The sequence below is a fragment of the Trachymyrmex septentrionalis genome, unplaced genomic scaffold (genome assembly GCF_001594115.1).
Source record: "Trachymyrmex septentrionalis isolate Tsep2-gDNA-1 unplaced genomic scaffold, Tsep1.0 scaffold97, whole genome shotgun sequence".
In the NCBI taxonomy this organism is placed as follows: domain Eukaryota; kingdom Metazoa; phylum Arthropoda; class Insecta; order Hymenoptera; family Formicidae; genus Trachymyrmex; species Trachymyrmex septentrionalis.
Window position 1 is genome coordinate 1382210 of NW_017306160.1, and position 14057 is coordinate 1396266.

General features: G+C 37.9%; 1 protein-coding gene across 3 annotated transcripts in view; it reads left to right on the top strand.

Annotated features, from left to right (window-relative positions):
• Positions 1–1580: 1580 nt before the first annotated feature.
• Positions 1581–14057, top strand: part of LOC108756281 (protein decapentaplegic) — a 17312-nt gene continuing 4835 nt past the window's right edge. The window contains exons 1-2 of one of the 3 annotated variants that reach the window (XM_018499955.1): positions 1581–2191; positions 10198–10571. In XM_018499955.1, coding sequence (XP_018355457.1) covers positions 10229–10571 — 343 coding nt within the window. In that variant the 5' untranslated portion in view covers positions 1581–2191; positions 10198–10228. Of the gene's footprint in view, positions 2192–6155; positions 6191–9540; positions 9603–10197; positions 10572–14057 lie in introns of those variants that run through there. The other 2 variants (XM_018499957.1, XM_018499956.1) reach the window with 2 other exon arrangements.

Below are 14057 nucleotides of genomic sequence, written 5' to 3' on the forward strand. Positions count from 1 at the left end.
TTTAGAGTGGATTTTACTTAGGAAAATCAAATCTGATTTTCAGATTCTATCAATGTAAGATTAACTTCAATCTCGGTTTACAACTCTTGATTTTTTTTCTAACTCTACGAATTATAAAAAGATAAGTAATAAATTAAACCGAGATTAAAGTTAATCTTACATTCACGGAACTCTGGACCTCTTTAGAATGAGAATCCCACCTAGAAAAATTTTAAAGAGTCGGAACGCAGATAAAGGTCGTAATTTTTCAACAAGTACAAGACACATCGTATTTACATCGAAGTTGCCGAGGAAGACCGTACGTTCAGATCATACATCGTGGTCTATTGTACATACATACATACCCCAGTAAATACCAACTAAAAGTAACACAACATCAATTCAACAATGTAAACTGTTACATAACACACGTGTTGTATCACTTGTATTACGTTTATATTGTTGAACGCTCTCTAAATATTCTTTGGAGTGATATCCCACTCTAAAGAGTGAACATTTGAGTCAATCTTAAAAAAAAAGAATAAATCAATGTAGGATTAACTTTGACTCTTCAGTTCAATTACTCTTTATCTCTTTCATTGGCGAAATCTCGCGGGCTTTGTAAGGGCTGAGATTTCACTCTTTAGAGTGAGAATCATTCTAAAAATTTTAGAATGTGTAAAATTATAATATTGACGTTATGTTACTGTTAATTGATGTTTACTGGGACATCGGTCCATGAACCATAATGGACCAACGCGGAGCAAAAGGGAGGGCGGAACGCGGTGGAATGCACCGGGACTGCGGGCGTCGACGCGGCGGTCCTGGAGTCGGACGCTCGGTGGGATAGGGGGAGGGGAAAGGGGGCCCCGTAGAAAAGGAACGGCCAGTAGAACGGAGCGAGCTGAAACTTAGAACGGGGTCCGAGGCACACGTTCGAATCGAACGCGGCCTTGCCTAAACTTCGCGATAGTTTGTTCGCTCGCGGCTGCGCGGATATCGACGTTTCTTGTGGAACAAGTGAACAGCTCGACACGACGAGTGTTTCGCGATACATCGCGCGACGTCATCGAGAAGAAGCGAGAGAGAAAGAGGGAGGGAGGGAGGGAGGGAGGGAGAAACAGAGAGAGAGAGAGAAACAGAGAGAGAGAGAGAGAGAGAGAGAAGCAAAGAGACGAGAGGAGTGCCCGCTCCGTCGGAAAGTGACCAAAGTGCATATCCTGGCTCGACGTATCGGAGCAGCAGGTAGAAAGATTGCAGGAGGAAGCAGAGCGCAAGGGAGAGAAAGAGCGAGGGAGGAAAGGATCCGCGCGCGTCTAACGTGTGCGCATCGGCGTGGAACTCGGCGAGGCCGGATTCCGCGTGCCCTGCGCGTAACATAGGTGCGTGCGTGCGTGCGCGCGTACGTACGTACGCGGCGTACGTACGTGCGTGCGTGCGTGCGCGCGCGCGGGGACCTGTTGATAGGTCGCGCAGGTGTACGAAGGTGGGCCCCGTCTCCCACTCTGCTTTCTCCCCCCCCTTTCGTCACCGCCGCCGCCGCCGCCGCTGCCGCCGCCGTCGTCGCCACCGCCACCACCGCGGACCGCTGTCGCTGCCGTCGACGACGACGACGACGACGACGAGAGAGAGAGCATACACTCTCAGTTAACGCACGGCGCGTTATGATCGCTTGATCGACGGAAGGATAATTCGGTGGCACCGTCGCTTTGCCCGTTATCGGGGCCGGATGCCCTCGCCGTCCGTATATGGTGCCGTGGAAAAAAATCAGATCTCGCACCAGACGAGGAATAACAATTGTCGTCGCGCGAGCGCGGATTTTGAGTGAGGAGCGCGCGCGCGCGCGCGTGCAGGTGTTTGTTTGTGTGTGAGTGCGGGTGTGAGCACGGGAATCAATCCATCGGAATCATCTACGAATTATCGTCGTCGCCTTTACGCCGTTTCCCTTCTTTGGATTCCTCTCCCTTTCCCCCCCTCCCCCTTCCCCCGCCGTCCCTCTTTCCGCCGCGCGCGGGCTGACCATCGGCGGAACACCGGAGAGTGCTGAGGGCCCTCCTGGTTTTTGCGTTGTGGACCGCGCGCGCGAGAGTGGTGCCAAGCAGCGTGAGCCGTGAGGTGAAGTTACGCGTCACGCGTGTGCCTGTGGTGCAGTCCGTCGGGCCCCGACTTGAGATGCCGTGGCTGCTCAAACTACGGACTCGCGATTAGTTAGGTGAGCTTACGACTTACGACTTGGTACTTGTTTTTCTTTCCTCTTTCTCGATCTTTCTTTAAATACCTAGAGATGCGCAACGTTTCTCCTTTTATCTTTATCCTTCAACCGTCTCTTTGTGTTTTTTTTTCCTGTATATCTGTCTTTCTTTATTCCATCTCTCTCTCTCTCTCTCTCTCTCTCTCTCTCTCTCTGCTCGGCGACGCTCGCGACGCACTCGCGCGACCGCGAGATTCCTTCTTCTATTTCCTTTCTTTCCCATCGCGTCCCACCGCTCTACTCTCCGACCCACTTCTTCCTCAAGCTCTTCTGGCTCCTCAACGATTGCCGCCGCTCATTGTCGCCGCTGCCGCTGCCGCTACCAACCGCTACCCCGCCGTCACACTCGTCAGCCTGGCCCGATTATTTTAGACGATGACGCGCCTCTACGCTGTATGCCTGTATGTGACTCGCACGCGCTTCGGAGCACCGCGCCGACCTTATCCTTGTATATTCCAGCGCGCCGCATTCCAGCGCCCGCTGGCAGCGGCCCCGCGCGCGCGAATCAGCGCGAGAATGCGAATGCAAATCCGCCGCCGCTCGCCGTCAGGATGTTATTTCCATGGTACACAGATTATGGAGGCGGCGCGTGCGGAGAACGACGGTGCGGTGCGGTGCGGTGCGGTGCGGTGCGGTGCGGTGGTTGTTTACCGCCTTCATCGTCGTTTCTCGAATCTCCCTGAATCTCGCTGAATCTCGCGGGCGAGTCACGACTCACCACGACTCACGAGCACTCACGTCAATTGAGGGGCTTGGCAACGAACGAACCGGAGCGAGAGACCGGCGCGGCGGTGCGGGGCGGCGCGCGAGTGAATTCCTACGAAATCGCCCCGCTTGCCCATTAACGAACCGCGGCGCGGGTTCGGAGCCCGTTTCGGAGGGGGCCGTGCCGAGCGAGCTAGCGAGCGAGCGAGCGAGCAAACGAGCGCGCGGGTGGTCTCTCCCGTCTCTCCCGAAAACGTCCGTGAACATCCGGAGAACGGAGACTTTATACGGACGTTTTCCCCCGTCTCATACCTGACCCGGTGGGCCCGCCCGAAGAAATCTCGGATCGTTTGTCGGTCCGTTCGTCTATCCATCTTAACCGCCTCGGTGGTCGGCTGATCGCACGAGAGGCCATACACCGCAGCGCTGTGTGTACCCGTGTATACCGTGTATTACCGTGTATACGTGTTTATTCGCGCAGCCTGCACCTTTTGCCGCCCGCGCCCACCATAATCTCGCACCGCGAGGTATGCAAGCGTGACGAGCCTTTTCCGCGCGAATGCGTACATCGGTAAATTCATTGTCCTTGAAAAACAAGTTGGTCGCTACGAGAGAGGCGTTTCTCGAGGAAAGGATCTACGGATTACCTAACGCTTAACGAGAGTTGCTTGGTCGCCGATCCACACCGCGCGATTCCGTTCCGTGGGCGAACCATCAGCGGTCCAACGCAAGAGAGGCGGCGGCGGCAGACAGCTTGGCTCTGGTCCCACCAACCTTTTCTTTCTCCCCGTCTCTCTCTCTCTCTCTCTCTCTCTCTCTCTCTCTCTCTCTCTCTCTCTCTCTCTCTCTCTGCACGTTCGTGCTGCCAGGGACCGCACGAGAGGACCGCGAGCCCTCGTGCCGCGGATGGGCTAACGATGTATCCCACTGGGCAGTATAAACCGCCATATTGTATCCCGCTGTCATCTGCCAAGCCCGAGCAAAGACGCGCGATCAGCGCAAATCGGAGTCCGATCGACTCTAGCATCGCGATCAAACGATAATTCATCTCTGATTCTGCTCTTCTTTTTCCTTTTCCCCAACGAACGCTATCATCGTCAAGTATATGTGTATTTGTACGTACATGTATTGTAGGAAACAGTTATAAGTGTAATAAAAATTAAATGTTTGAGAATAAAGATGAAAGAAAATGAAGAAAAATGAGAGATGTGAGAAAAGAAGATAACATTAGAATAGCCGAAGGTGATAATTTCCTATTCTTATTTTCGGTTAGTGAAGAATTATTTTAGTATTATTTGTATTTTTAGAATTCTTTTACATATTCTATATTATATTCATACATTTTCAATATTCTGTATTGCATAATATCTTAATACAAATAAAAAGGAAAAAATTGAAATGATATCAAAATGGTACTATTGGCAGTTTTAGTGGTAAAATATCTGTTCTTTTTTGAAGAAAGTTCTGGGAATGTATTGTATATATTGGTGCAATAAGTTGGAGTGAAACAAATAAATTTGTTTATCGCACCAGTGTACACGAATTCAGAACTTCCTTCGAAAAAAAATAGGCCTAAAGATGGTACCAGTTTATACATGTGAATTTTAAATACGATTTGCGTAGTGAAAGAATTTTCATTCTTGTTCTCTTTTAGAAGACGTACGAGAATGAAAAGAAGTATGTATCTTTGACGAGAAAAGGAAATTATTAGACTAATTAATTAACGTGCGTGTAGCGTCGTTATTAATGAGAATATCATCCGTAAACGAATATCAAGAACTCATATCGTAACATCATGCGTTTGTGTTTTATAAAACTGAAGAGAGGAAAATATTGTGTTCAATTACGAGAGAAGTGGTATTTTGCTAATAATGTATCTTCTTAATGTATATTTATTACATGATTTATGATTCATTCGAATGCCTTGCGATTTTCCGTATTTAATTTCATGTCACTAAGACGTTTCTATTGTAGCACCTCCTTTTTTTCATTCAATATAGAAAATATTTCAATTCTCTTGCATTACGTTACGTATATGCGAACCGATTGCTCAATTTGCGATTAATAATTTTCTGACGATTCTTGAACTTACAGTTTCAATTAACTTTGACAGAATGCATTGTTTACGTAGATTGCGGAACGATTTATGCTCACAACGCTCTTTGAATCATTAAGTGCGTTTAACAGGGAAAGCAGCTTTGCAACTGTTGTAACATTCTTTAATGTAATTGAGTCTTGTCTTTAGTTTTCCCACTAGATTTGAATCAATCACATATTAAAAAAATCTTACAGTTCCTGTTGTTTCTACTGAATGCAGCCATTCTTATTAGGCGTGTTTAGCAAGAAAAACAGCTTTGCGACTGTTGCAAGATTCTTTATTGATTGATTCTTCTCTTTAGTTCTTTATTAATCTAAATATCTAAATTAATCGTGTGTTAAAGAATCTTACAACAGTTGCTTTTTCAGCTATTATTAGGTTTTTTCGTGTTGCTTGAAATTCTCAAAAATTTTTACAAAACGGGACAAATATATATTCGGGCATTGAAAAAGTGAAGATTCTGAATGCAAAAAATATAAGCAACACGAACAGTTCTTTTTGTTTATTAAATATTAAACAAAAATAAATGATGCTCATGAGTATTGCGAGTGTGGACCAGACCACAATTTTAAAGTGCATTTTATCGCAATTCTAAAAGCAAAAATCCCCAAAAATATTCACGCCGCGATATTACATTGCATATCTATAATTATTTTTTTGCTTTACAATGTAATTCTTCATGCTTAATGATCGATCATGGAGGGAATATTTAATTAAATTCAAACTGGAAAATCAATGTGTTTAAGAAAGATGCTTGTTTCCATGTCGCGACTAGCAAGATCATAAAGTTCCAGACCTCTATGAAGTTGGCACCCCATTGTCAAAATTTTGATATAATTAATAGAGTTCTGGCTCTCCCCCAAAAAAGGGGAAGTTCTAGAGTTCCCGACAGTCCCTCTAATACGATAATTCATTCTGGCGTAACGTTAACGGAAGAAGTCGTTCGCTGATCTCAGCATTTTATACTGAATGAAACCGAGAGTGTGACCAGAGGACGAGAGGGGAATGGAACATACATATATCCGTTCAGCATCCACTGAGCGAGTCGCAGCGCGCATAAATATTCCCCGCCTTTGAGAAACGCGCGCTTAAAATCGCGGATAAAACCAGTTTTGTCCGGCCGACCGACGGAACTCTACCGTTAATGTATATGGCAAGTATGTCACGGCGCAACAATATTCGATCGATTCCGAAATTATTATCGAGCCGCGAACTTATAGCGAAAGCCGGACGAGTCACACTCTCCGAATAGCGAGCGCGAGTCGCGACTTTTTGGGAGCTCAACTCCACACTGAGAAAAATTTCTGGGAGTCGATTGTGTATCTTAAAACAAGGTGAAAATTACAAAATTTAGCGAATTCACTACAACAGTAAGGCGAATCTTTCGCTAACAAAATTATAGATATTCTAGTAATTTTGCTCACTTTTGTAATTTTTATCTCATTTCAAGATGCCCAATCGACCTTCTGATTGAAAATGAACGAATTAGAGAATCGATTGTATATCTTAAATCGAGATGAAAATTACAGAAGTGATAAAAATTTACTTTAGACGTTGACCATTGGAATTATAAATATTTTAACAAATTTCGTATAATTTTGCGCAGATGCCAAATGCAGCTATATTCAAATAGACTATTGTATTTATTTAAACTATTATATTTAAACTATACACTGCCGAAAAGATGAGCATTGAAATCTAATGTAGTTTCCATGCAGAATTTAAACTTAATTGACAATATAAGCACACATAATTAAGTAAAAAACACAAAAATATGTAAGTAAAAAAATAATTATGTGACGTCGATTCAAATCATCGCGGCCAAATAATGGTATCTGGCATTCAATTCTCATTGGTTAATTAGAATTGTGTATGCGCAATGACACACCTGAGTTTCACGATTCTGATCAAATTAATCAGAATTCTGATTATCTCAACTAGAATTATAATAGATTCAATTAAGAAAATTCTGATTTTTCTATTTTCAATCAGAATTCTAATTAATGCAATCTTTCCAATGCAGAGAATATGCCGAGCTTGTAAATAATCGCGCGGTTAAACGCGGTTAAAATGACGAGAGAAAAGACAGGTGAGTTCACTCAAGAGATATGAATATTAATCGAGTGGGTGCACATAAATTTATTAAAAATGCTAGACTTTTTTCACATTAGTGAGAAATTTAGAATTTTTTTTTTATATCGACGAGTGATCTATCTCAATTAGATCTGGCACGATGTTCTATCACGTTTAAGTTCTCCGTTTGGAATTTATCGTATTGCTTCGCTACTATTGAGTCTTATTGACCGAATTGTAAATAATATAAAAAAAAATTTCAGATTAATGTAAAAAAATCTAGTATTTTTTACATAAATCTTTTATGTGTGCATCTCATCATTGATTCAGTTGATATCTCTTATTTAGATGTTTCTCGAGATGTTTGTCATTTATCGGTCTCCAATACAATCGTATTAAAAAACTCGTAAAAGTTTTGCATACATAGATTTCGAAGAACTATTATTATGTATTATGAATAAATTCTGACTTATCTATTTATCAAACCGTACATATGATATTTAAACTTTATATAGCTAACTTTATAGGCTATATTCATAAAACATTCGCATGTATTTTATGTACTTTTTTACGTACTTACTCGCGCCTATTTTATTGTTACTAATAATAGAGCGAGTTCATCGAAAAAAATGTGCGCAAGCTAGCTATTAAGTTATTAAATTCAGTAAGAAGTATAATAATATTCAACTGGGTATGCATTCTCAATTAAATATCGGTTTAATCAACAGTAAAAGATTATAGAAGGTGAATATATCTGGATATAATTACGATAATATAACTACGATATAAAAAGAAATTCATGCAATGATTACGCGATTATTTCTTGTATTTTCCATTGAGTTTGCCAATCGTCCAATTCATTTTATGAGACTTCGAAAGTATTTTTGAATCACCGTATATAAGATCGTAAAAAAAAATCCGCCCGAGAGTAAGAGAAAGCGATTACTTTGAAACAGAGTCTGATTCGACGAATCCCTCCTCAACTATTGGTAGGCCCTCGGGAACCGATGGCCAATCGAATTGGATCTTGGGCCTGCTCTTCCTTTGCTTCAATGCTGACTCAGAGAGTCATTATGCAGCTCCGCTAAAGAATTTCCGAATCTTTGCTGTATTTTGAGAGATCTCGCAAAGTTAAATTAAACTAAACGAAATGCGCCAACATTCCTTTTTCACTCATTGAAAGAAAAATGTACTAAATTGTAATAAATATTTGTCGAATATAGTGCTAGCTGAATATTTACTAAATGTAAATATAGTATATTTATTTGATGTATACCATTAATTTGTTTTAATTATCGTCGTTTTGTTTTAGTAAATATTTATTTATCGTAAGTAAATGTTAAGATAGTACTATTCAGACAAGTATTTATTAAAATTTACGTTTTTTTTTTTCCAGTATAGAAATGTCATAAAAATTAACGTAGAATTAATTAATTTCACTTGGCTTCATGGCACTTCGAATAAGTTTTTATTAAAAATTTATGAAAATGTATAAATCTTTATACCCTTGTTTATATTCCTCATTGATGTCTCAATTATAATTTATCTTTCTAAGGGAAAGTTGTTTTATTTACAGAGAAAAATGTTTAATTACCAACAAAGAAGTACAAATATCAGAATTCTGATTATTGCGACTAAAATGTTTAGTAGATTTATAATTATAGTATCTGATTTATACTTTTCTGGTTGAATCTAGTAGAATTCCAATTAATGTGCGGCTACAAGATTTTTCCAAGTATTTCTTCCCTGAATTCTTTAGATTTCCTAATGCATTTCCTAATCATCTCAATCACATTCTAAAGGTATTCAAGGATTTGAAAATATATTATTTTTATTGTGTACTTGCGTTGACATCTTAATTTTATTGCATGTTTTTCGTAAATTTTCTTATATATTAAAGTAATATAGGAAAGTAATATTGAAGAATTTTCTACATATGAAGTATACGGCCTTGGCCGAAAATATTAAGCATCTTATTAACTATTATTTAATGTTTTACTACAAATTCGTTTATGCCTGCATTTGTGCTGTGAATTTATCCTTTATTTCAAGAATCCTTTAAACTTAAGTATAATTAATAGGAATCAACAGATTAGGTAAATGAAATTCAGATTAATGAAAAAATTTAAATATTTAATATTTTTAGCTGTATATATTCTCGAGTAAAGATAACAAAATATTTCTTTAAGTGCAATGTAACGGCAATGTTGTATGATTCATCGCTTTTGTATTGGCTTTAACAACCTTGGAGATTATAATTTATCTCTCTAAGCTATCCCTTCCCTAAATTCTTTAGACCTTTGGACATAGTTTTTAGACCGTAGTGCATTCTCTAATGAACACCTCAGTCCTGCTGTCATCGTGTTAGGTAAAAGAATCCCTTTCTAGTATCTTCTGTGATTCTCCTGTAGAAAGTCAGTTGGTAGAAGATACTCACTTGGAATCGATTGCAAGAACGTTCTAATATTACTTCTTTCGTACAAAACTACAAAATTTGTAAGGAATAAAAATACTACGATTTAAAAATAAACATGATCGCGTGTTGATCGTTTCCAGTTACATATAATGGCTGCGTTTAGCAGAAAAAGCAGCTCTGCAACTCTTGTAAGATCCTTTAATACGATTGATTTATACATTTAAATTCAGTGAGGAATTAAAGGCAAGATCAGTCATATTAAATAATTTTATAACAGTTGCAAAGTTGTTTTTCCTACTGAACGTAGACAACATTAAATTGTATTTGTGCCGTGTATATTCAGTGATATCAAATAACGGAGTTCTATCCTAAGCGTGTGATCTCAATCTAGGATATTCATAGTTCGGTCTTATTTTTTAAAATGTCTTAAGATATTAATATGACTTTCTGATTAATTCATGACATCGTAAAATTGTACTTACGACAGTCTTAAATACAAGAATCGACTTCGAATAGTCTAGAAGTTCAGACCAGTTTCTCTCAATAAGAAGAAACACACGTATTTTTATATCAAATAGGAGCTAGAATCCAGAATCTGCCATAATTGTACAGTAGCGAGTCACAAATCTACAATGACAGTTTCTTTTAACACATTTCTTCTTTTCTTGCTTCCAGGGAGGTAACGTAAGTGAGTGACGACGTCACGATGCGCATTGCGCTGCCGCTGGGGTTAGTGCTTGTGGCAGCAGTCACGCTGCTGGCAAGTGTGAATGCTAACGCGGGGAGTTCCCTACGCATCGACACGGACACGGCCACGTCGTCGTATCACTTCGGAACGAAGGATCGCGATCAGGTGATTGCCGGGATGGAGGCTAGCCTGCTCTCCCTCCTGGGCTTCACGAAGAGACCGAGGCCGCAAGGTCGGGTGCACATCCCGAAATCGCTCAGGGATCTTCACGCTCGTCAGAACGCTATCGGTATCGCGGATATCGCGAAGCCGGGTATTCACGCGAGATCGGCCAACACCGTTCGTTCGTTCCCGCATATTGGTAAGTTGGATTATATCAGCTGTAGTACGCGGTTGGAAGAGATATAATTTCAGAAAATTGACACTAAAAATTAACTATTAATAGTAATTACATAAATGATACAATTAATAACTAGGTGATGCGCACCAAATTGCGACACATGATAACGCGTATATTATTTTTGTTTATAATACATATTATGTTTTTCTTATTTTTAACTGTTTTTATTATTTTTTTTATTTTGTACTATTTTTGATTATTCTTTTATTTTTTTTCACAATAAAATTTATAAATTTTTTACAATAAAATTATTCGCACATTTAAAAATTATATTAATATTCTTATAAAGATGCTTACTCGCATTAATAAAAAATGATTGAATTACTTGTCAATTTAATAAGTGATATTATTATATTACTCTAATTTCGCTCACGAATGCATTTCAAGACCAAAAAAGATTTCGGCGCGCAGTTTTTGCAGAATCAGATAGGTATATAAACTTACAAAGAGATGTTTGTGTACTAAGATTCGCTTTTACCAAATGTAGGAATTTATTTTATTTAATTAAATTTTATTAATATTATTTAATCTATTCGAATATACGTAATATGCGAAATATAGTTACAGTAAGGAAATTGTTGTTGTCCTTTTTATAAAAATGTGTGTATCATGAAAGATTAAATTTGTATGAAAAAATATATTTACAGCGATGATCTAATTAAAAATAATCTTGTCAATATATATAATAGTATTGATGAAACAAATAACATCTTATTAAAGCAAGAGTACAAAGTATTTTTTTTATTAATATTGTACTATTATTATGAAAAAAAAATAACTATATCATTTTTAATTAGATTGATACTGTTAATATTTTATTTTTTCTGTGTAAAATTATTTTAACGGAAATTATAAATTTATGTTTATACTGGAAATTATAAAGACACAAATATTCGGTCAAAAAAATAGCTCCCTTTATCGTTTTTGGAGATAACTCAATATCCATTTCTATCAATATAGATTGGCTTCAATTTTAGTTTATTCTATCTTTTTTCTGATTCTTAGAACTAGATAAAACGTAAACGAAACCAGGATTAATTTACTTATCAGAATAATTTGCTTACATAAAAAAACGGACGTAAATCTACTGATAAAGTACAAATTTTTGGAAACAACAGAAAGCATTATTGAAATAGAATCGAATAAATTTTGTCGATGAAGTTATACTATATTTTAAGTATAGTAGTATGAACAAATCTTTTCGGATGTGAATAAGTAAAATTATAGTTACAACAGAATCACCAAATCTGGCTATTTATAAATTATTTATTGACAAATAATTTGTTTATATTTTAATAATTTTATTGATAAAACTTCAATAATAGAAATTATGATATAGATGCATTAATGACTGCATTCAGCAAAAAAAGCAGCCAATGATATAGTTATAAATTGTGCTTCTGAATGAGTTTACATTATTATATCCTAAACTGATAAATAAAAAAATGATTCTATCAACACATGTGGACAAACGTAGGAACCTTTACTGTGTATTAGCAATTCGTGAATCATTGAACGATGGTAAGAACTAGCGAGTTGGAATTCGTAATTCAAAAACAGGTTGGCGACTCTTTCGACTCTCAGTGAAAGTGCAGTAGTAAACGGAATGCAATGTACACCCGTTATCAATCGTTATTCCTTCTATGTCTCGTTGACAAACGTGAATGACAAATTTTCAAACTATTAGATTCAATAATTCCATATTTTTCTATATATTACTACGACGTCACTTCTCTCTTGAACGCTGTTGCGATTATGCAATTTTGCAGATTTCTGGAATCATTCGCTTTTGCATCAATAACAAGTTAAATAATATTATAAATAACGTCGATTATGTCGTTATAAATATTTCCTGCATTAAAAGGAATTTAAAATACAGAATCTCGTACTCTGAATGAAAAATGATTGCAATTATCATAATTTAACTATAATACATAGTCATTTTCTTCAGTATTAATTATATATTTTTTGATAGAATTATAAATATAATTATTATTAATAAGATAGGAGTAATAATTATAGCAGTAATAACGGAGCTTCTAGTCATAATTATTTTAACGTACACACACACACACACACACACACAATTACAGTTATAAATATTAAATACTGTTCTATCAACGCGTAAGCTTGACATAAATGTAAAGCATTGATCGATTACAAAAAATCTGTAATGATAATAATTTAACGATGTATAAATATTCTTCTCCTTCATTTCATTTACACGAATTTGTTACTCACGCGGTAATTTTGGGAAGACATTATCTCGTAAATTACAGGTTTACATTAAACGTAACTGGCGTAATTAACCTAATTGACATAATTGTAGACATTAAAGTTTATTACAAGCCATGTGCAGGAAACATGTGATTCTTTCTCTTTATAAAAAAATTTATTATCATTCAGTGAATATAATATATTGTGAGAGAATTTTATATTAAAGAGAGCTTCTCCATATTAAAGAGTGTACGAGAATTTTCTTTTAAAAGATTTTACAATTTATGTATTATTATGTATATGATTAATTTTGTGGATAATACGTATATAATTTCTGGTTGAATACAATAATCCACGTAAGAGTTTCTAAGTATATATTTCAACCGTCTTTTTTTTAGAATAGCGAACGAATCTAGGTGGTAAATACGCTGGATATCTGACAAAATATTTTTAATCTTTATGAAGAGAAGACGATTTGGATAATTAACTTTTTAGACTCCGTCTTAAGTGTGTAGGGATATACCTGCGAGTAATGCGTTACCTTCGGGCGACTCGCCTCCTGCGTGAAATGCAGAAGAATGGCATTCAAACGATTTTATGGTTGTCCAACCGACAAAGGGCTTTTCGGCCACGGTGATTGTAAGGAGCGTGCCGTTGGATTCCGGACTTGAATGTCCCACAAGGTCTCGACGACAAAAGAAGAAAAGGATCTAGTTCTTTACACGCTCTATCTTTTTTTGTGAGTGTATTATTGCCACGATGATGAGACTACCTTGGAATGCCCGAAGGGACTCTTGTAAAAGCCGCCGATATCTTTCGCTCTCAGGGGATCCAGCTTCCGTTACAATGATTCACATCCGGATATAAGCTTAGGCAGATCGGCATTCTTCGCCGATTCTTCTTTAAATCTGCATTACAATGGATAACCGCTTGAAATAATTATAAACATTGGAATAGTAGAAGAACTTATGGGAATGATATAACGCGAGAGAAAGTGGCAAGAGCAATTAAGGAAGATGTGCAATGGAAAGCGACCGGGTATATCGCGAGAAACCCGTCTTAATAAATCATTTTGATAAAAGCGTATCTGATTATATCCGCGTTGAAGGCTAAATCGTAAATGCCACGCCAAAACGTGTTCCTTTTATCACAAATTATTTTCGTATCTTCGACATGAGAATCTCGCCTCATCGGGATTATATTGTCTCTGAATTGAAAATAGTGATTAAT